Source organism: Bombus affinis, chromosome 11 (assembly GCF_024516045.1).
Source record: "Bombus affinis isolate iyBomAffi1 chromosome 11, iyBomAffi1.2, whole genome shotgun sequence".
Taxonomy (NCBI): Eukaryota; Metazoa; Arthropoda; class Insecta; order Hymenoptera; family Apidae; genus Bombus; species Bombus affinis.
In genome coordinates, this window is record NC_066354.1 from 1,617,735 (window position 1) to 1,643,147 (window position 25,413).

The following is a 25,413-nucleotide window of genomic DNA, read 5'->3' on the forward strand; positions in this document are numbered from 1 at the left end:
ATGGCGATATTGCACAATTACGTAAATGTAGCTATGATGTGAGTTCGTGATGGTGCATATTATACATGTAATTTATCCTGAGAGGTGAATACGAGGTGAATCAGATATACATCGAATATGTCACTGATCGAAAATTTGTATGCCTAAGTCTACGAATGAATTGTATTCTGACGAATGTTGTTCTGACAAACATGACAGAGCAATCAAATAAATGTATAGTATCTTGAATAATGGGCCTTAGAGTAAGGACAAGTAATGCTGTTTTATTTGGAGTTAAGTTTTAGTTTAACAAGCAATATTTAATACAACAAGCTGTTTACATTATTGTCGTACGTCTTATCATACTCGGCTCTCAACTTCCCGATTCATACTTTTCGGCTCCTCCACTCACACTCTCTGCGGCTTCTGCACTCACTCTCTTTGACTTCTCAACTGACACTCTACGACTTCTCAACTAACACTGACTGTTCTCGCATCCCTTTGTCTGTTTTTCGCCCCACCACACATGTGTTCCGCAAACACCCGTGGCTAGGATCACGTAGGCCTTTTCTACGAAATTATTCCATTGAAGGACCGACGACACGTTGATGGATCCGACGACGTCTCGGTTCTCGCGACATTGTTTATGGTTCGACCGATATCTTAGGCTTTTTTGTCCACGATACTACATACATAACAGAACAAAATAATGTATATGGGATGTTAGGAAACATGTGTGAGCTAATTTATTAAGTTGTACCATTATTAGTGTATTTCTAATGCTAAATTAAACTTTTTCTCTCTTGAGAAATAAATCTCAAACCACACTTTTGTATACACAAAAACACTATGAGATCTTTCATTGTCATAATGTCTCGAATCACATATTATAAATGCCGCCCATTTTCTTTTTTAATACTCTGTACAGATTCTTGTCCGTGTGGTGGCAATATGTGTCCTTACAAAATTAGATATATTGTAAACCATCAACAAAATTATAATAAATGTGGTCGGTGGAAATAAAATAGACGAGGAAAAATAAATTTCTTTGAAGTATGAAAATAGATAAGTATTCGTGGAATTTAAAAGAGAAGATGTGTCACAGTCAACAGTTACACATGACTAAATTTAATAAAAGTAAGGAGTTCAGTGTAGTAATTTATATGAACTAAACACGCCAATTAAGAATGAAATAAGCTGAAATTCATTTGAGAGTCGAACAAGCTCTGAAGGTTGTGTAATTTCGTACTAACGAGTGAGATTTATTCGTAAATGAACAGCAGCGAACGAAAATGTACCGTGTTCGGTTAATTCAATATCATGCGAATCGAATGCGCTTGCGGAGGTTGTAATTATTATTGAATCGTGATGCTATGTCAAGACTTTAGGAAATATTCGCTTCCTTATCGGTATCCAATTTTAGTCGCTACATACAATTTTTTTATATGAAACTATGGTTAATTATAGCTGTACAGTGTTTTACTAAAAATTACATATTGCATATTTAAATATGTTAATTTTATTTTCGAATTTCTGTATACCAATCTTGCTTGTATTTCAATGAAAAAAAACTTGAAGTTTCAAGAAAAATCTGAATTAAAATTTCAATTAAAATTGAAATGAAAAGTCACGTATCTCATTAACGATTCTTTCATATTTGCCTCTTTAAGAAATTGTTTACGATAGAAAAACGCGATTGAATCGGAGTTGATCTGAAAAACGTAGTAGTCTTGCATCACTTTTTACTATCTTTTATGCATTTGTAATTGTTATATTGATGATTGCGATTTAAATCGCACCAGCCTTGATGGCGTTTGATGTGTGCTGATGAAGAACCACTCTGAAGAGAAGACGCTGTATGTGGTTAATTATTTAATAGAACTATTTACAGAATATTTGGAGCTGTCCAGTAATCTTGCCTAATGTTACACGTAACTATTCTGTGTAAACTACCTTGCGTAAGTGTTCTAATAGTTCGATTTATGAGTGATTTTAATCTACCAAAGTTCAACTATTCAAGTCGTTCTGACTGCTTGGAATGTTCGATAGGGTCTAAAGACGAAGAGGCGATAAAAATGTGCTTTAGCTTTGACTCCTCCCTTCTACAGCCAATTTTAGGAGGCTGGGAATCGCGAGTAAGCGATGTTGTATTTGGTGGACGGCATTGGCAACGTTGGAGAATTTTCACGGTTCCGCTTGTTCGTAGTCACCGAGCACCGTTACATGTACATTTGGAACAGGAAAAACAGTTGGCCACGAGAACTGAGTTACTGCAAACGCACGTGAACAGCAGGTACTCGGAGACTCGGTGGCCAAAGGTCGCCAGTCTAATACACAATAAAAAATCTTAACGGTAACATTGCTGACTTTTGCCTACAGGTCATGCTTGCCGTAATAGTAATAAATATGCATTAATTGTTTGGACATAACAATACAATCCTTGCTTGTCTAATATAAATAAATAAGTTAATAAAATTATTACTAAATGTATCGTTGTAAATTTATAAAATTTCTCTGAAACGTTATGAAGTGGTCATCTATTGATATTTTCAATGTTAAGCAATAAATACAGAACTATATTAGTATTTCGATGACATGAGTAAAATTAAACAGAAAGTTCGATCCTCTAAATTTAGATATTCTTGTACGTACACGTGTGCACGATACCAAAATAGAGGATCGTACCTATATCCGACGCGTATGATTCCATCTTCTGTTCCATTTATGGCTGACATGCATATTCAGTTTCAGTTTTAACATATCACTAATCAACTTGTCCTTGCAGCGGGAATATATAGCTGAGGAATTTGCAATTCATTTTATGCAAGTACCAATTATCCTCCTCTTTTCAATGCGATGATCGGATGACGCTCATAACGTGTTCGAAACAAATTATATTAAGTACGTTAATAGTTCTGTCTCCCGTTTACCGTTATACTAATATGAAATTACACAGATATTCCTTTTGTCGGGAGAATACACGGAAATTCGACGAACCTACGAATGCATTCACAACTATATAGAAAAAAGTTAAAAACGAGTGGTGAACGGAAGACAGTATGTAGCGGCCAATCTGTGTCTATTAGTTTGACAAAGTTTTATAAGAAATTAGATAAGGAGATTAGGATTTCGCTTGCAGTGATCGGTGATAGCTTTCAGTAAACTCTAAGTAGTGTAGGGGCATCACTGGTCAGACGCCGCGTGATATATGATGTACAATGCCTATAAAAAGTATTTAAACAGCATTGTATTTATTATAGCACCTACGTATTAATTAATTGGATCAAGATATATCATATTTCGTATTATTCAATAGTATTTTCATATGATTACCAAAATTTGATACTGTGAAAGTGAAATGTAGGTGTAGCGGCACATGAGCAAATCGAGGGTGACTCATGTTATTGTTTTGCCTCGGCGTATGAACTCTGTTTCGATGTACGAGATTTAAAAGTAAACAAACTCCGGACAAAATAACATCGCCGCTACGTGTAACCGTCAACCGGAATCGAATTCAAACTTTCCGGTACTCCCCTGACCAGTATAAATAGATGAACATGCTCTCTAGGAGGATTATTAACCAGTATCATTATAGCGGCATTGAGCGAGCGACGATTACGATGTAATATACTAACTCTGTATTCTGTGCTTAGAGCGATTTTCAATATATCCGACTATCATAAGTATTCACTCATCTCGTCATTAAATAGATCAACACGTTTGATATCCACCATATATCCAATATATGATTTATGATCCATAAAATGCAGTAGGAGTACAAAATTACGCACCTGCGTACAATGATGTAAGTAGCCTCAAAGTTATAAATGTAGGTATGTAGGTGTTTTCAGGTTCAATGAACTTCAGAGGTTGACGGAAGTTCGTTGGATGGTTTAGAGTGGTTTTGAAGGTTTTACATAAACCTTCAAGGACCTTTCAGTCATCAATCTCTCTTTCCAGATTTTTAAACTTTCATTTCATTCATTATTCTTTTTCTCTCCCTGTTTTTATTAATGATATTTATTTTCTTTTAGTACTAGAAGATCTTTCATTTTTTAAATTACAGAATGCACGCAAGTGCTTTCAGCAGAATTAATGTTGAGTCTTATCATACACCTATTTAATTTCATTGCATTACTCCAATTATAATTATATCTGTTTATATAGTTTATTATAGGTTATTAGCTTTAGTGCTAAATATAAAATGTTAAATGTTACCTTTTAAATTATCTGGAGTAGGAAACATGTCCAGAAAAACTACGTTATTATTGTATTGGAGCTGCTAGGAGTTATTTCCAAATGACGACATTGTTTATACGACTGGTTGCACTGGCACATGAAAATGCAATTGCGGGAAATCAATAGAGTCAAAGTTTGAATTCAACTTCTGGTGTTAACATACGCTATCGGAACACAATACTTACGCGCAGGGATGCAGCATAGCACGGTTCTAACTGGCAATTCTGAGATCTGTTTAAAACGAAGAAAATTCAGAACAGAGTTTAACCGATAATATTTTATATTACTTCGTATAATGTTGTAAAGAACAAACGTAAACGAAACCTTAATCTTATAACGTAGAATGAGATTTGAAGAATAAAATTGTCTTTGAAGGATTATAAACTCTTCACAAATATATCTTTATCAAACAATAAATTATTTATTTATTTTTTCTCATTCACACGTTTGTTTATATATTTGGTTTATCGGCTTGCATTTCTGATGTAAACTTTCAATAAAAGGCTTCCAAAACCAGTCTTATAAAAAACTTCCAGAAGATCGTTTAATTTTTGTCTATTTCCATTTTCGGTTTCTTTTGTTACATTTTTTGTTTATTTGTTTGCATTCCTCGTTCATTCGTTTACATTTCTAATGTGAACTTTCATTCATCCACAAAAGATATCGAACTATTTCTTAAAATTTTCTATCTTTTAGTCATTTACAAAGGCTTTGAATCTAACAACTCAACAAAACGTTAAACGACTCTTTTATTTTATCTACTTACACCTACGTAGTTTCTTTATTCAAATTCTTGATTTATTTCCTGCATTTTTTGCATATTAGTCTACATGTCCAATAAGAACATTTAATCGCGTCTGAACAATTTCAAATTATAATTAATATAAAGTTTCCAAGTAATTATATTTTGCCCAATTTCATCTTCTTTGTTTCCTTGTTTGCATTTCTGATTTATTCTTACATTTCTTGAATAGTGATATACGATTTCAAAATATATAAAATATATAAAATATCGATTTCGAAATATATAAAATTCACGAAATCTCGTTGGATTCTGCAGGCGATTTGAATTCCACGGTAGAGTTAATCGGAGGAGTGTTATTAACGTTAGCTTGATCGAAGTTTCGAGCGTCCAATGTCGAGTTTATGCCAACTATCTCTATAGATATATTCATAAGATGACTTTCGCTTGAGAAAATTTATCGATGTTGAGAACCAAAAAGCAGCGTTCGCTATGGTTTTAAGCCGCATTTCGACCGCAATGGTCCTTTGACGCGGCTCGAAGCTTCAAGCAGACTCTTCAATATATTACAGAGAAACAGAAACAGCTTGCTTTAATGGATGGTATCCAAGTGTTTCAAGACGAGATCTTAGTTAATTTTGAACGAAGTTTAAGTTAAGCTAGGCTCTAGCCCCGGATTGTTCCGATGTTAGTTCAAATCTGACATTAAGTTGTTGACGTTGAGCTTGTAACCGTCAGTATGAATATTAAGCCGAAGGAATTCGCCTATTGACCTGGATAGCTCAATTGATTAAGCAGCGTGGCGAATAAAGGTATTCCTTGTTTAGACATGAAATTATCCAAATTGTACAGTTTATGTTTATCTAATTATAAAAATCATCTAATTGTGAATATTTAATACAAATACATGTACATACAAATATATTCCTTTCGGATAAAATGATATAATCACTTAAATATAAAGTTATAATCTTAATAACACGAATTAAAATTAACAATTGCCATGTCGTGTGTGCTAAAGAAAGCTAAAAAACGGTTTCAATCACAAAGGATCATTTAAATTACGTTGAGCCGCATTATGAGAACAGCTTCTGTTAATCCCCGCTTTGAATCTACTTTCAGCCCCATCTATAAGTTTATGATGGCTATTAACTTCTTGAAAAGTCGAAATCCAACTAGTGGCGTCGTTTCTTGGAACACGATATTATACATGTATGTATAGTACATAATACTAGAAAAGTAATACAAGTACATTTATTCTAATAAAAGTTCACATTAATTTTGATAAAGCAATGTAAAAGCTACGTACCCTTGATAATCGCAAAGAAGAGAGAAAGACCTGGAACCCCTAGTTTGGTAAAATTTGGTAATTCTCATGTTAAAACTATTTTACCCGATTTATTTTTTATAATATTTGTCATGCTCAAAGGACTTATGATCCGATTGGTTACCTTTATATTATTCCTGAATAACGAATCAATAGCAGCTCCCTTCTGCATCGTGCGAGTTATGCCTTCGACCGCATACACATAGGTGCGTAGTGTGCATAAATTTGCATACGTTACGCTCGTGCTGTATACGTCACGCGCACCGTTTACGAAATTGACGTGGAATGTTGACCGATACTTATTTGCTGTACTTAAGAGTTTACTTATTCATGATGGTTAGATGCGATCCGATCCTCTGTCTATTACGGCGGAGAAAGTTTTTTTGCGATCCGTTTTTGTACTTTCACGCATAAAGAGTGAAAGTAAAAGAGATAGGGAGAGCATCCGGTAAATCTTGAATAATGAAAAATTGCGGATAAAGGTTTTCGGACCGGTAGCATCATCGTGTTGTGCTGTTTCCTCTCTTTGTGCGTCGCTTTTGCAGCTCAGATGAAAAAGGGAATTGCCCCAGAGCAGAGAGAAATTGTCTTTTCACGCTTGGGTATTTGTAAATGCGAAAAAAATGAATTTAAAATGGCTCGAATCTCAGACTATATGGAAACGTATTTCTGTTGCTTACGCGAGCAAATTGGGTCGATCCACTGGAGTAACTCGCGAAGAACATTAAAAGTATTTGAGATTTCAAGGAATTTTATTTCTTCATCCAGTTATTCTTCGGTTGGATTACGTAAACTGTTATTGGAAAAACATACCTGAATGAAATTTAGTTAGATAATTGCAATATATGATTTTAATTAATGGAATGTCTTTAATTAATGTCTTAATTAATTCTATTAGATCATTCTATTTTTTATTTTTCTCGCGCGGGTTTCAAATCATAAACTGTACATTACAGACTTCTAGTATACAGTCAGTTCTTATAGTTTTACATTAAATAATACAATTAATCAGTTTGTAATTTTTCAAACATTTTATTGCCAGATTACACGTTAGGCGTTTTATTAACAAACTTGTTCCATCTACGCAAGAGAATTTATTACGACCAGTAACTTGTAACTTAAAATTTTTTAATAACAAATTGTAAAATAACTTATAAAATTTCGATACTAATAGTTTAGATGTTCAAGAAATTTCAGAATCAATACGATATTTAAACTGAAACATTTAGAAATGTATCTATCATTTTATTCACTTTCTATTTCAAACGTACTTGGTCAGTCTATGATATAGAATCAAAAGCAATTCTCGTACCTCCATGTATCTCAATATCCACATCCTAGAGTGTATCATACTTAATCGAACTTTCGAACCGATTTAATCTTCGAGACCCGTTTCATATTGCACCCTAGCAAAAATGGAGGTATATACATGTATAATCGAAATATATTTTTATCGTCTCGGCAGAATTCATTCCTTTCGCCCGTATCGCAATATCGTTCTCGAACATATCCATTAAAAGCGAGCAAACCACGTGTTCCAATAAAATCATTCCCTCGGCCAACAAACGACTGCTCGAGTTTTTGCTCGTCCGCAGAGGTCTTCGGGCGTTTATTCGAAGAAGTCATCGATCAGTCGGATATCTGTTCAGCCATAAATTTTACTTTCTCGTTGGCCGACTAATTGCTCACGAGGGTTCGATTTCAGCAGCAAAAACCCTTTGTCGTAATAAGACGAAAGGAGAATCGTATAATTGGAGTGATACCTATACGATACCGATATGAACTTTGAGGAATTTGTGAAACGCGGGTTACGAAAGTATTACTATATTATATATTATATGTTACTATATTATATATATATATATATGTAGTATCGTGGGCAAAAAGGCCTAAGATATCGGCCGAACCATAAACCATGTCCCGATGCGAACATTGTTGGGCGGCATCGTTGGGTTCATCAATGTGTCATCGGTCCTTTCAAGCGAATAGTTTCGTGGAAAAGGCCTGCGTGACCCTGGCCACGGGCGTTTGCGGAACACGTGCGTGATAGGGCGGGAAAAGACAAAGGGATGCTAAAGACAGTATGAGTTGAGAAGCGAGAGTGAGCAAGTGCAGAAGCCGGAGAGTGTGAATCGGGAAGTCGAGAGCCGAGTATGATAATAAGACGTGCGACAGTATTGTAATCAGTTCGTTGTTGAATATCATTTGTTAAATTAAAACATCATTACTTGTCCTTCCTCTAAGACCCATTAAGATACTACATATATATTATTATAAAAGTATTACGTTGGAAAGTATCGACCGCTCCAAGTCCTTTTGTAATATTTTGAGCTAGAGTCGATAAAAAACAAAATTTGAAAAATGACTTTTCAGCACAAGTGGAATTTAATAAAAGGAAGGACATCAATTTTGTGAAATTCAATAATAAGAATTGATCATTTGTAAAAGCAAAATTGTTATAATTTGTGAGAAACGGAAAATTGTCGTTTAATACTGATTAATTATAATTAGTAGATTTTTCGGTCTAAATGATTAACAATGTTAGAAGAAAGGCATTTAGATGCTAGAATACACACAAATACATACAAATTTAATTTCTGTATATATCACGAGTAAAATGATTAATATTTTGTTGGTCTGTACATTCGATGTGTACCATGCAGTCTGCACATTCTTCGTTTTTGAAATATTGGAACCTTAGCGGCCTGTCTCTGGATTATTTTATTTTCGAGAAACAACTTCAAAGCCTTTTTTTTTGCTTTGGAGTTTTAAACGTTTCTCTATGTGAAAGGGTAGAGAATGGTTGAATGAACATTTCCAAAATTAATTTTAATTGATTAAACTTACAGATAAAAAAGGTGTGTACGATGGCTGATTGGTTAGTATCTGATGACAGTTAGATGGTACTGGGCGACAAATACATGGGAACGTTTTAGATTATAATGCAGATAAATAATATATGAAGGAAATTGCAAAACTAGGACTGGTAAATAGACCTAATAAAATAGATACGGTATACATAATAGAAAAAATCTGAAAATGTACTTACCCGAGAAACAAAATATCTGCCCTAGAAAATATGTAGTACCAACGCATATGTTTAAAGTGTTGGAACAGCGAAAACAATGGGATAAACAGTATGACTCCGAAATATGTTACACAGAATTGTTATATTCATTTGTTTATCCAAATAATAGTGGAACTAATATCTAATGGAGAAAGTGACAAATAATTTTTTAGGTATCGTATGCTAGTCGATACTGCACTGACTCTCCTCTATATATATTCTATAAAACATCTTAGAATTTCATTAGCAGTAACGAAGTTTTAAAATGTTTCATATAACAAATATAATATATTTATAAAGAATCTTCTCTTGCGCTATTCAGTTCTTCGTCTCTGTCTAGCGTATGATTTCATTTGAATGCCGATGTTTCCGATACTTGATTTCAGAAGCTTTACAAAACTCGATCGCTGCAGTTCTTGGAAACTCATCCTGTTCGTTGATTTGAACGATTATTTCGATCAGCCATAATGATCGATGCCTTCCTAATTGGCGACTCGATGAGAGCAATCTGTATAGTTGCGGTGTTTAAGCCGTTTAATGTATTTTTTGAATGTAACTACGGTGTAATCGTTTGCTGTGTAAACGAGATCAATTTCGTTTTAATCTGGAAAATGATTGATTAAATACGAGATTGCGTTTAAATTAACGTTGGATTAATTCCTGATAAAATAGCGCGTTATATAACGTTCCTCGATGAAAAAAATTGGATTTTCCAGCAGATTTAGAACGAAAGCTTCTCTTTTATGTAATTTTATTATCATTCTTTGTTCCTTATTTCCTTTTTTTTGATATATAATGATTACATCAATAATAAAAGTATAAGTGAAAATAAAGCACAACACGTGACAATAGGTATGAAATATACAATTTTTGCTAAACTCAGTAGCACTTTGGTTTCTCCGTTCAGAATGTAAACTGATATTAATTTCGATCATGTTATTTTCATTCATATAAACCATGACACTGTTTATGAAAAGTCTGCGTTGGATATTTATGGAGAATCTAACGCGTGTCATTTTATACGATACGTGATTTTTGCTACCGTATATAACCGAATATTTTTTGTTTCACGTTGGTAGTCAGGCACACATAAAACCGTAAACTGTGTGTTTTAATGGACATCCTCTAAAACGTAAATGAATAAACCAGAACGAAAATCCCCTTAAAAATTGATCACGAATCACGATCAAAATAATGAAATTCCTGTATTATATGCAATTTCTGGCGTTCCTCGTTGAATTAGTAATATTTCCAAAAATTTTGAAGCTCGAGATTAAACCTTTTTACAGATATATTCCATATTCTATAATATAATTTTTTTTGTAGAGATCAATTCTTATAGATATGATCTTGATGATTTAATGATGAAAAATATTCAAATAGCATATAGTAGTATATTGACAGAAGTTGCAAGTTATAGATTACAAACTATACTTCTCTTTCGTAGCTTTATAATTTTTTGTCAAGTAGAGTAACTACATGCATTATGATTTTTTAAATTTATTTGCAAACTTTTATTTGCGTTGTTATCAAACTCTTTACTGTTATGCAAGGTTATTCATATTGGTAATTTGTAATTTGTAAAATTTTACTGATACCTAATATTAGTTCAATTATGCAAGAGGGTCCAGGTATCCTTAAAGAAATTCAACTAATTCATAACCCTGGTATTTGACCGTGGACAAGATTGTTGTCGACGAGAACAAAATGACCGCCTCTGGTCGAGAACTTAATTAATCCGTGGTCAGCCATCTGTTTGGCCGGAATTCAACGCATTTCCCCTATCCCTTGATGTACAGTGTTCATGTCGGCGTTTCGAATTTGCCACATGTCTCGACCGCCGCCGATATCCTCAACGATCGGATCAATTTCACGATATAGAACGTATTTCCCCAGCGTATCGAATACATTGTTACCAACTGGAACTTGTCCCCCTCTTCTCAGTCTCATCATCGTTCTACGTTAATTATTTCGCTCTAATTCGATGTTGTTTGACCACCTTGATCTTTCGTTCTAGTTTTTCACAGGAATCCAGTCTAGTCGATTGCTAAAGCGTCAACAATAGATAATTTTTGGTGGTTCTATGATGCGAACACGACATCCTTGCTTTTTTTTGAGTTTTAGATTTTTACATGCATTTTTACCATACTCGTTTCAGTTTCGCACACAGCCGGGAAGCTTCTAATTTTCTAGGATTAATGAAGAATTCGAAGTTCCCTCTTGTATCGATAGCATCGATAGAGATTAGTGGTTTAGAGATATTAGAGATGTATGCAATTAAGTGACTTCAATTATCAAAAATTCAGTTAATAGAAAATTGACTAAAATTTCGTTTCCATAAATGTAGTTCTATTGCGTCTCAAAAGTAGCGAATACCGAAATACTCGTGTAAAGATTCGCAACATTGGTGATATCGATCTAGTATAAGCTCAACGCTAGACGCATTAAACACCGCTAATGGACGGCGATTTCGTTGATGAAATTTCGAATTAGCGCGTCATTAAGTCGAGCGTTATAGCGTGAAAAGGAAATCCGGGCATGTTTTACGTGGATGGTTAGTGGAAGAGGACGAAACAATTCATATACAAGGATGAAAATTCGTCAAATGGAAATCTATTAATGCCTAGCTGAATGCGTATGCCAAATATTCGAGTCACGAGTAACTCGCAGTTTATATGTGCGACTTCGATACATGTGATTCATGTGGGAATATATGTATCGCACCCTACCCGCTGACAAATTGAAATGGAAGACGATGGGGGTCAATACGAAATGAAATTCAACTTGTTTCCGTCCATGGACAGATATTTCGTGACGAGACGTGCATAACACACTGTGGTTTTACGTAAGAGGAAAATTAGAAATATATGGTTGTAATTAATATCTGAAATAGATATTAGACATAGTTGATCAAATTAGTTAAAATTACGACTGTTTTAATTGTTAGAAATTTGTAAAATAGTTGGATGGTCATTTACAGTTAAAAGTTTTAATTGAGAGTAACGAAGAGATAGAGTATAAGATTTCTATCAGGTGGATCATTTCTGTTTGGATTTTGAAACTAATACCATTCTTCTTTCTTGTTCCTCTTTTTTACTTTCTACTACCTACTTTCTATCTTGTTTCTTGCTTATCTTCTTTGACTTTCATCTATCCTCCCATCTTTTCCATTTTTTCTTGCGAATTTATTTATATTTACCACTATATCTCTCAGGAGGATTTATATATTTGATCTTAATTAATTAGTAAATGCTACGATAAGAAATGCTATAATAATACTTAATAATAATAATACTTCTTTCCATAACTACTGTATATTACATAACATACCTAACCAAGTTTCTCAACGTTCCAATCAAATTATCAAACTGCATTACTTTTAAATCAGATCTACGGATTCCTGTTGCGTGCGCGAGATTTCACTATGCATTTCGATTGCACACTATCTAGCCAAGGGCAGGCCACGATTTGCACCAAGGTTTTGATTGAAATGAATATCGAAGGTTACAGCCAACTGGGGGTGAATTAACCGAAGGATGTTTGAATAATGTATCATGAGTGTTCGAGTAACCGACGTCGAAAAAGCGAAGAGATGAATTTACTATTTGCCTTTTAGGGTCTTTCACGATTCGCACGGTAAAGGTTGTTTGCCCGGAAATTCAATTTTACCAAACAGTGTTTTAAGCGCGTGCCGGAAGTGAGGAAAATTGAATGGTAAATAATCAAGTGTTAACTTCTCGCGGCAGGGCCGGCGTAATTTCCTTTCGGATCGACAGCGGAAATAACGTGTAACTAAAAATGAAACGGATCCATGATACGGTAGTACACGCTTCTGCTAGGGAATTCAAGACTCCTTTTCCCTCTATGGGATTTTAACGACGTTGCGTAATGAAATTTTCGTCACGCGGGAATGCGACTCATGTCCAACGCCGTTTAAAAGAGTCGCCCTTAATTAGATTTGCCGCGACAAGCGAAATGATAGGGGCTGAAAAGTAGGGAAATCGGATTTTTAGATTATAAAGGCTGGGTTAATCGGAGCTTTGGATTACGGTAAAAGCTATGTCGAAATGTGATAATGACTCTGCGATATTGGTTTTTTTTTTTAAAAAAAACATGCACTTTCAACGTGAAGCTTTTATCGTAAATTTAACACCACTTTCAAAAAGGTGAAAAAAATACAGGAAAAAGGAAGATAAAAATAAAGAAGAGAAAGAGAGAGAGAGAGAATAACTATGGACTCATAGGTATAAGCCATTTTTTGGTATACGAAAAGCCTGTATTGATGGGGTTGATGCACTCTGATGGAATTCGACGATATGCCACGTATAGTTTCATAGTTACTTGCGTACAGTGGTTCATAAAAGTATTTGAATGCAAACCATAGAAAGCCATGCATATGTATATATTGTGCATTATATAAAAAATATTGAAACTTCATTCGTACTATAATGAGGCACGATTTTCATGGCTATATCGGTAATATTCGCAACTAACCTGAATATGTATAGAAATTACAAAATATTTATTGAGAACATATATATAGTAAAAAATTAGTGCACACATAAACAATGTTAAACATATAACAAGTATTAAAGATGTTTGAATAGCGAGGCTTATTAATATAACAGATAGTTGACTGTTTAAATGCTTTTATGATCTGAGCAAAATATACACTTACACTGTCTTTTGGCTCCTATGCAAATTTTCAGATTTGTTTCAAACTTTACCAATACAATCACGATTTAATCAGCTTCATTGCAGTATCAATGGAATTTTTAAATGTTTCATATAACACATATAATATATTCAAATGTTTCTACAAATGTACAAATACTTTTGTGAGCTACTGTACACCATGACAATGTTTGTCCACTAGACTCTCTATTCAGATTGTGGCTTGTTGAATTTCTGAATGGCATTGTAGATAGCACCGACGCTGATACACCTACGTCACAAGCGTCGTGGCGCCACGGATCACCTACGATACACACAGCGATTTCGTCTGCGCACGGTCTATGAATAATAACACGGCTCACGAATAATCGTCGTCAGGCTGACTGAAAATTGCCGCTACAATCATCGACCTTGATGAGGGGACGATTGGTCATTGTAAACTCGTACGCACTGCAATCTGCGGGTCACTCGTTCATCCACGCTATTGAAAAATTTATACAACAGCGGTCGTGATTACGACGAACGAGCAATGCTGCGGTTAAATTCTGCCTTGCAATTTTTATACCCGAATGAATAAATCTAAACCTGAATTTTGCACACGTGTTCGTGTTGAAAGTTATCATTTAGTGTTTGGGACTCATACATTTTTAAAGTTAAAAAGATTATTTTATTAGCTTCCTGGAATTTATTTATTGCGAAATTTAAACGTAGAACTTTATGTAGTGTGTTATTTAGTATATTTAGTCTCTTATTTAATACGGAAATATTTTTTGTATTTTATTTAGTAAAAATAAATCCTCTTAGAGTTTATAAAAATTCGATTCTGAAAGGACGAGGTATACCACAATAACTGAGAAAAATCGTAAAGCAAATGATTAAATCTTGTTTTCCATGAACTATCGATATTTGAGCCCTTGAAAATACCTTAAAAGAACAAACAACGTCGTGATCACCTCATTGATCGTCTCATCAGTTGCTCAGAAATCAGTTACCGGAAACAAAAGGAAGATGAACGTCGCTTGTCCGCCTCCGTGAGAACTTTTAATTACTCTGCTTGTTGTGCGGCGAACTTTCATGCATCGTCACTTCAGATACCGCCTTATTGCGACATCGTAATCGATTTCTAATTTAATATACCGTCACACAAACGTAGGATTGCAATTTCTTCCCACTCGATCATTGAAATAAAAGTAGAATAAGAAAGAGAAAGAAAGACAAAGGAAGACGTTAACTTTTTACGCAAAGCGTATCTATAATTGCACACAAGGTGCTTTTTCTGCATGACAATCTTTTCAATCGAATCCTCATGGGCATAATCACGAATGTGTGCCACGTTATCATACACCTGCAGATCGACCGGAATCACCCGTATTGATATCACCTTGATGACCACCAAGGTCCTTTCAACGATCGTTGAACCTTCTCGACATGCAAAACGTCGATTTTCTACGTCGCTAGTCTACCATTAACTTGCCAGCTTTCTTCTAACCGATTGCTCCTCAGATAATAGTGATCATCAAAGTTTGTTTTATTTCTTTTATTTCTGAGACACGACACGATATTGTATTTATAATACTATCACTTTATTTACTTTCCTTTTTGGTTTACATTCATGACCTATTTTTTCAACTATCGAGCTTAATATTTCTTAACATTTAGTCTTATAACCTATACTTAAACTTGACCTTAGAATATACCTCTTATGTTCCTTATTCTCTCTGCTTTTATTACTCATATTCTCGCAGCGTCCGAACTTATAACAACACACACATCTAAACAGAAACATAAAACGTGAAACTCTAACAATTCTATCTATAATGCTATATAATAAGGAAACTTTCTTTGATATAAAAACGTGGCATGTTTGACTTGTGCAGTTTCATGATGATATTGATTATATCATACTATTCCTATACAGTGATATCTTTACTTACTCTTTTTATTTCTGTCTTTTTTTAGTCAGAGAAAAAGGAGGAATGTTTTAAATATAGATGTTAATCCTCATTCGAATGCAAGAGGTACGAAAACGGACTGATCCAGGCAAGCAGGTCAGAGCAGAATTTCCTCGCCCGCTCTTTCGCAGCAGTTTTTTAAATTTGAATAATCCGTTCAAGTTTATGCACTAACGTGTTACCCTGAATCGCTATACGTGACACGTGTATTCGTATCGATCTGTAGGAGACTCATATTTTCGCTGCTTTTTATTTATAATGCATTAGGCTGTCATATGAGCCAAGTGGCTGAAATGATTAACTCCGCTTTTTACAGGCCAAAGTGGTTAATCTTATTTTTCGAAATTTTCGAAATTTTAATATCAAAACACTGAATCGATATCTTATATAATTTTATCAATTATCTCTACCTTTTTTGAAGTTAATCGATCTGACAAATAAGCGGCCCGTATATTTTACTGCTCATCTATTAAATAATAGTAAATTTGTCCGTGGCAGCTATTCTGTTTGGGAATGGAAAATTCAATTTCATCGAGTTAGCGAATACAGATCCATTCAGTTCTTTTTATCATATCGTCTCGGAATAGAAGAGATTTGGACGCGACCCGATGGATCGCCATTCAAGAAGCTCGAGACGAACTCGAGCGTCCGTGTGGAGACAGAATGACGCCCGGCGTCTGCATCGGCGTCCTTGAACCCTCGATACACGCGGATGTGTTTCCTTCGTCGGTGTTTTCTAGATTTCCCAGATGGCCGCGGTCACTATCGTCCAGTTTGCTTCGATTATTATCGATCTCGTCGTGAAGGGGTGTACAGAAATGTCTGTTGAACGAACCGAGCATCAATTATTCGCTCGTGCCAACCTCGAGGATGCGTGTTTAATGCGATTACCGGGCCGTCGTTTGTCGCGCTCCATTGTAGAGAAAGATTTATACGATTAACGGAGCTACTATGATACTTCTTCATAATAGCTGCTTCTCTTTTCTGACTCCTCCATATTTTTTGTTCGTCATGTACCATACGTACAAGATTGAACATTTTTTGGACGATGATTATTTAAATTATCTATGAAGACTGCAGCAGAAGAATGGGATAAGTGACACTTTTCTACTTTTCTTTCACGGACAAGTTAATTTTCTTAACTCGCTATTTCAAATGTTGCTTTAGATTTTCATGTTAAATAAGATTTTTGCGAATTTATTTGAATCATCTCATACATAATACGAATATTTTAAAACGAAGTAAAAGGTTGTAATAATAGAAAAATATAACAATAAATAAATTTCTTTATATTATTTATGGAATCAATTTCTATGTCTCGACTTATCAACAAATGCGTGAAATCGTGTAACAGATAAAACGTACTGAATTTTACATCAAAATACTAGCAGGAATGGAAAAAGTATATCATGCTTGACTACCGCGTTATTTCTGAACTTTTTAAATTTTCCTTGAATTCCTGAGTGCCACTGCGAAATACCGGTTATCTTCTCGGGGCGTTGTATGGAGAAACTTGTAAATTTCAATCTCTTCAGGGGGAGAAGGTTTAGGGTTTATAGATTTTCCTTAAAAAATGATCACGATCTTCGAGGCTTGCTGCATTTTCAGAAACTTTCCAGAATTTTCATTTTGATGTAATCTACAATCTTTAATGAAACGCCAATAAAATATTTTACGAGACTACTTTTAATTTAAAGTATTCTTTGACAGTAATTCACAGTTAAATCAACGATGACCATAGTTCAATTGGTAATTTATCATTATTTTGTGATTTAGAACTTATTATGTATTCTGGAGAACTAAAAATAGAATTCTGGCCTATGTAGAGATTTTAAATTGTCCTTTAGACCCTCTTTCTGCATCCCTCGTCCACCATGTTTGGACAAAAATGAAAGTTTTTATTGAAAGAAATATTGGGAAAAGGGCGTGTCTGCGATGGCTAGGACAGATAACTCGGTGATCTCACTGAATTGACCGACTCGATATTTTTGGAGCAGCTATAAAAGGGGCGAACTTTTACAGCTTGATACAATCTCCAGATCGAATGTATGATAAACCAAGGGAAAAGGTAACCACGTTCAATTCACACTTCCGAATAATCATCATATGAGCCGTTAACATTACACTGATATATTTCATAAATTGAAAAGTACAAAACAGCGATAATTACAAATATTATTCCTTTATTCAAGTTGAAATTTCTGATTACTTATGTTATGGTTTCACACAAGAAACAAAATTAAGAAATTAAATTATCTATTTTGTTTTTAAATTAACATAACGATGTCAACGCAAAATGAGTATCGCCTGTATAAAATATATCCATTTGTAAAAAGAATATCTAACTTGCTCGAAGGGTTGACCAATTCGTGCCACACCTGAAGCTTCTAAACGTGCAGCGTCTCGACGAGGAAGAGAAATCGTACATGCAGTAACGCAGAAACGTCAGCAAAGAATCTTGCAAACTCTCGAAGAACTTTCGCTCGAACTACCGTGGATCAATACCTCACAGCTCGAGGAACGTACTTCTCGAACTTGTAGCCACTTCACGTGTTTGATGCTAGAGTAACCCGCATCTCTCCGCTTGGTTAACATGATGATCAAACCTTTGAATGTGTCAATCTTGCATCTTCGCGTACTTCTCACGTACTTTCGGAAAAAAGTAGCGAACAATCAGAAAAAAGCTCCAGATTTGAATTAAACCAAAGGGAATGGTTGGTTCGTTATTACACGAAACGATAAATCACGTTAAGTCTCGTGTAGATCCAACAAGTTTCTTCAGTTCTGGAAATTGGAAACTTCTTACATTATTTATTCAAAAATATACGAGTGTTATTTACTTTATTTACCTGAAATACACTTTCAAGTTTCAAGCGAAGTTGAGGTTTTTCCGAATTTTGATTACATTATAATAGGAGGATGTTAGAATCATCAAGCATCAAATCATCAAATGTTCAATGTTACAATCATCAATCATCAAATCATCAAATATAGAATATTTAAAAGTCTAGGTCTGTTAAAGTTCATTAAGGAAACTGTATCCAATAAGAATGAGAACGTAGAAAAAAATTATCGATACCTATGTGTACACTTGTAAACTGGCAAACTCAATACTATGTGCAGAGCGAGTCAGTAAAATGTACCATCTGGAATAACTCGTTATCTATTGATTTTATCAGAAAATGTTTGGAGTGAAATTTATTGTATCTAAGGAGCCTGATCAGATAAGAATATTTTAATTTTTTAATACCTTACATTTTTTGAGGTATTAAGGTGAATTTGAGATTTGTAAATGTTTTATAATATTACATATACCCAATAACATTCAGTGTAATATTATTTATACTGAAGAACGATTATTTTAGCAGATATTTTATTTTAAATTTGTCAAATTTAATGGTCAAAAAACAAAAAAATACGCGAAGAGGTATTGTCTCTGTCCTTTGTGTTATACGTTAAATTTAACAAATTAAGTTAAAAGCTAAACCAACAGTTTTTCGGTGTAAATAGGTTCATACTTTTTTACAGAGAATACCCAGCTAGATTGATTAATATTATAAAAAACGTATGGTACCGTTTAAAGAATTCAAGGTTTTCTTAATATTTTACAAAATATGATATTAAAAAATCAAAATGTCCCCACCTGCCCAAGCCCTTTAAATATAATAGATTTCACCTCAAACATTTTTTCGATAAACTCGATAAATAACGAGTTTTTCAGGTGGTAGTTTCTTCTTGCTCACTCTACGTATATCTATTGAATCACTTGATGTTAAACATTTCATGGGCGGAGTTTGACTTCCAGCTCTGAAATGATTTTCGAGTTGGATCGCGATCGAACAGACAATTTTTCAACGCTTTGAACAGACCAGGAAGTAGACGGTTACGTTGCATGGTTGGCAAATTGCCCACTGCACTTGACCTTGCACTTGCACCCGGGGTCGTGCAAATTCTGCAACATTCTCGGGGTCACGGACGATTCTCATTTTAAACAGAGTTCGACGTTTATGCCGTTGGTTCACATTCGACACGAGCGGCTATTTCGCGCCTTTCACAGAACTGCACGCGTGCACGCGATACAACCGCAGACTTAAATGCGATCCTATTTCGAAGCGGTATGTTGAAAAACAAATGGTACGGATAGCTACATGTAACTATGGTGACTTTTTGTTCTGATATCTCGCCGCTGATTGCTCGAGTTCAAACATATTAACGATTCATTACGTAAATTACATAAATTACTTAAGAAAAAGTGTTTTAATATAATAAAAATTGATAAAGAGAAACCGAGATACAGATATCGATTAATTGATAATATCTTTAATTAAGAATGTGTATTTGTTATTAATGTAAGGAAGAATTATGCGCGCCTCTCAATAAAACATAAATAAAATGATTTCAATCGTCCGAATATTCTGTAGTGGTCTACGATATTTTTATTCTTTTTATTTTTCTTTCCTCTTTTTGTCAAATTCTCGATTTTAGTTTTCGAAATTTCCCAACCACTGTTACGTGACTGGTTTTTAGAATCGAAATCTTCCTTGAAATATATTTGATATCCGCTTTCACGTACGGTATTTACATGTTACGGTACAGTTATCGCCGAATTTAAGCTTGAACGAACCGTAGTATCGAATATACACGTTCAATTCACGCTTCCGAACAATCATCATATGAGCCGTTAAAATTACACTGATTCCTTCGCCATAATACTCGTTATCGTTTTCTAATATCAGAAATAAAATGTTAAAGAATCGAGTGTCAAAGAGAATGCTAAACTACTTTAATTTAAAATGCTATTGTGGGCTGTAGAACTAAAATCTCAGAATACTCTGCTGTATTTAATATCTTTGACCAATCGAGTCACAATAATCGATACATTCCATTTTATATCAAACAACTCGTTGCGTAAGGTATTTCAGAGACAAAATCTTTGGAAGCGTAATGTCACGTCGCTGAAATTTCTATGAAATTCCTGTCCGATCGTAAAAATCCTTGCTCTGATTTATGAAATTTTAACATCAACCTTCAGCCATTCTCATTTTCCAATTTTCTTCCGCAATTTTCTAACTGAACACCTGCCATTTCTCATGATTTCAGTGACAGCGAACGAACGTATCACGCGAAACGAAAATCTACAATCTCGAATAACCAAGAAAACACACTTTTGAAACAACTCGCGTGAATTTCATAATCGAAACTTCGAACAACGACAAGGTCGTCTTCAGATAAAATCTCTTCCCATATATACCTCTACGCGCTCACATGGTTTCTCATTTTTAAGTTATCCCTCTAGTCTTGCTTCCATCAAGAAGATGTAAAGAACAGTCCTCCATGTATATCGGTCTAGTGCATGTCACGTTGATAGCAAGTGCTATCTCAGCTGTGCAGGGCAAATATCGGTTCTTTCAGGCGAGAAATTTCACTAACGCTGAAGCCATCGTTTCCTGCACGAGCCTGACGGCGAAGCGTTTGTTCAATCCCGAGAGACGAATCGATGTGCTGTACGTCGTGCCTGCCACCTATCTCGAGGACGCGATCTCGAAAGTCTGCGTAGAAAACGCGCCAACTCTGGTCGTCGATCGTGCCACGTTAGTTAAAAATGAACGCATACAAGGTTACATCGTGATCGAACACGGTAAATTTATTAATTCGCGTAGAATATTTCTATATGGAAAAAAGAATCTACGCACTCTACAATATCTGTTCGTTACGAGGAACGTGAGGGAAGAGGTGCATTTATTCGCGAAAGATTTGTTGAACGCCGGCTATCGGGACGTGGCATTTCTGATGTTCGATGACACGGCCACAGGTACGATTATTCGTGCAAGCGCAACGGAAGACGAGATTACATCGAGATCCGTAGGATCCTGTACGTCGGTCACGAACGATGTGGATCGGATTCCGGCATTCGCTGTGGATTCTCGTCGATTTTGCCCGCTCGGTGGCTGCACTATGAAATACGCGATCGTCACGGATGCGACAGTGAGCTTCTGGCGCAGAGAGGACACGCTCAAACTGAAACGTGAGCAAACTGTGTTCGCTAGTCTGGACACGCACACTAGGGACAGTGTTTGAAGAGTTCAATGGAATGTGGATTTTTACTTGGGCACGGGGGAGCGTGAGAGATGTAGAAGTAACTATCACGCAGCGTGGATATTTTTGAAGCGGTTGAGAGGAAAATAAATTCTGTTGAGTTTCAGATTTGTCAAGTCATTTGAAATAAAGCTGCTATTTTTAGTTTATGTTTGAAATGATGCTTAGTGGGATGTTTGCTATAATGAGAGAAATTGTTAGAAATGTTGAAAAATGGTATTAAGAAGACAGTTAATTTAGAAAAGGGAGTGAAATGTTGGAAATAGTGGTCTCAATGCATTTGAAATTTTGTTAAAAGAACTACCTGCAGAAGGTAAAGAACAATATAAAAATCATTTTAGAAATTGGAAATCATCATGGAAACCACTTCGCTTTTAATACATATTTTAAGTGTACAAACAAAAATCAATATAACAACAATATTGCTATTTTATACATTACACGGTAATAATTATTATAATAATTCATATGAACTGCGCAGTAATCTACGCACTAAAAATATCATAAACTGCAATCAATAGCCTTGGGAATATTAAAATATTAAAATTCACTTATCGCTGTCTTTCTCTCTCATCGTCAAGGAAACGTTAATCGATGTAATTAATTCGTCGCGACAAGAATACCGTCAAGTCACCGCGATAAATATTTAATAGTCCGGCGTTTCGCGAAATAATTGACGTATTTCGCTCCGAGTTCCTCGAGAATCGTGATAAATCACTTAAACGAGTATATGCTTCGTTGTTGCTAGCTCGCAACAAAGCTGTTGGTTTCATTGCCAAGGGAGCGACCTTGCAGCGATCGTTTTTCAATCACATACGCTTTCAACATCCATCACACTCGTGTCCAATGAAATGGAAGAATAGAGAACAGAAAATTTATAGGAAAATTTCGAAAATTTGTAGAGAAAAAGGTACACGTAAAACATCATTAAATCGAAATCTTCTATTTCGCAGTGATACAATTCATGGCTTCAGTAGTCACATTTCGTCAGATCAACGAAGCTTTTAATTAAATTTTTATTGATAGAAACGTGTTACATGTTGGAAAGCGATGCAGCATCTGAAGCGTCGTTCAGATTAACATGATTAATTGTTACCTGAATTACCTGAATATTAATTGAATTTGGGAACTGCTTGATAATATTGGTCTTATAAATGAAACCAACCTTGAGTATTCTATACAATCATGCTTCTTTTATTATTAGCTTGGTTATTAGCTCAGAGATATGTTTATGCAAATTCTTTTTCCCTGAACAGTGAAAGAAATACGATCTAAATAGAAATTTATTTCACGCTCTAAATTTTATGAGTATTTTGCTTTGAATATTTTAGATATGTTTGTATATCACAAGTATTTTATATACTTTGGCACATTTAAATATTTTACAAATGTTTATTTATCGTTTTCCATTTAAATTATAGACAATATATCACTAAATCGCCACAACAGGTAACGAAACACTGCAAGCAGTAGGCGCTCTCCTCATCGAAGACTTCGGGAAGTACTACAACCTGACCGTCGACTCCAGCACAGAAGTAAACATATCTTGGCCCGATGTCTTCGAAAAGCTCATGAACCGTGACATAGATATGATAGCAGGGCCGAAACCCGAAGATCTACAAATCTTAGACAACGTCGAAGTCATCTGCTGGTATATGTTCCGTGATATGGTGCTTGCCAGTTTGGTTCGCATTAGAACTATTGAGAACGACATTTTAAAGCTAGTAATGCCGTTTCATTATTTCGTTTGGATCAGCGTGTTCCTTGTATTCATTGTTTACATTCTTCTATTGATCGTGCTGAAAAAATTGTCGAGCATGGGTTTGATCAAAGAACAGGTGAAATTTGCACATGTTTGGGCGATCTCGTTGTCTCAAAGCATCACGTTGCCAAGAAACCTTGGTTTGCGGCTGGTGCTGCTTTTGTGGATGATCTTCTCCCTTTATTTGAGCATCACTTATAACAGCACGTTTACCAGCTCGCTGGCTCAAGTCGACACCGAGGATCTGCTGCAGAATCTCGAGCAAGTACGTGACTCTGGTCAACCACTCAGCGGACCAGGCGTCGTACGCTCCTATTTCAACAATTCCGATGATCAGTTCATCATAGATTTGTATAAAAGGTAATCTTACCGATCACGGTAAATTTCCAATTCCTCTCTCTATTTCGTTCTAGTCAATTCTCGTGGAAGCTCTTCGATTCGAAGTGCGTTTCAACTGGATTCCTCTTTTATTGCGTGTCTGGTACAGCGAATACTGGGAATTGGATGATGGATACTATTCGTGAAACGAGATTCTCGGCTCTACAACTGATTTATTGTCGCGTAAAAGACTTTTGAGAGTTTCATTCATTTATCGAGCGAATTTTGCAATTTCCGATATCGCTTGGCTTGGTCTTATTTGATTCCTTTAGTAGGTGAATATATCTTTTTTATATTTTGTAGACGAAATTGATTGAAGAGTTATGTAAGTGTAAGATTTTATTGTTTTAAGTTGTTCTAAGCTTTCGGAAAATTTTTAAAATTTTTAGGATATTACCAATGTTTCTAGCATGTTGAATAAAAAGCAATTGTTAATCTTTTGCGTTTCGTGTCATACTAATAAACATACTAAAAATATTTTCGTAACAGATACGAAGTACTTGGACCCGAAGAAGCACTTGGTAATATATTCAAGAAGAATGGATTCGCCGTGTTGCAACATTTCACCGTTGACAGGATCAACTGGGATTACAGGAATAACAGAAGTCTTCGGATGTATACACTACCAAAACCAGTTTTCAGATTCCCAGTTTTCTTCTTTGCAAGAAGAGGATACATGTATCGAAGGCCTCTTCGACAACTCATTACGAAGTATCGAGAAACAGGGATGATAAAGAAACTGAGTAGTCGATTAATGATCGAGGAAGACCAGCAGATCGTTTTTAATCAAGATTCGGATGAAATTTTGACTATGAAGCATCTCCGTCCAATTTTTGAGATATTCTTCGTGTGTCAGGGTATTGGTTGTTTAATATTCCTCATCGAATTGTTAGTGGCTCGTATTCTGAGAGATTCGTTATAGTATTCATTGCTCGATTTTTAATTTTATTAGTTGAATCTTTGATTAATTATATTGATGAAAGATCGGTCATTTGATATTAGTATAGTTAACATAATTATTTCTATTATTAGATTCAATGTTAAGTACGAATAAGTGGCGCAGAAATGAGCGTGATAAACTACTTTATGATATATATAGAAGCGAAACAAGTCCGAAGCAGGAAATACAAATATGTCTGTTTGCGTAAGAACACGACAAATCCTTGTTTTACTTCTTTGAGAGTATTTGGTTTCCTG

The 25,413-nt window shown here is 35.1% G+C and overlaps 2 protein-coding genes across 7 annotated transcripts in view; one reads left to right on the forward strand and one right to left on the reverse strand.

Moving 5' to 3' along the window:
• Nucleotides 1-25,413, reverse strand: part of LOC126922039 (uncharacterized) — a 129,902-nt gene that overhangs the window by 20,837 nt on the left and 83,652 nt on the right. The gene's annotated exons all lie outside the window — the stretch shown is intronic.
• On the forward strand, nt 21,315-24,621 carry LOC126922202 (uncharacterized). Its single transcript, XM_050734568.1, has 2 exons — nt 21,315-22,005; nt 23,526-24,621. Exons 1-2 carry the CDS (start codon nt 21,315-21,317, stop codon nt 24,200-24,202), a joined length of 1,368 nt encoding a protein of 455 aa, XP_050590525.1. The 3' UTR covers nt 24,203-24,621.

Coding starts and splice junctions, on each gene's coding strand:
- LOC126922202 (XM_050734568.1), top strand. CDS start 21,315: ATGTATATCGGTCTAGTGCATGTCACGTTGATAGCAAGTGCTATCTCA. Junction 22,006..23,525: donor GGACACGCTCAAACTGAAAC/GTGAGCAAACTG, acceptor TCGCCACAACAG/GTAACGAAACACTGCAAGCA.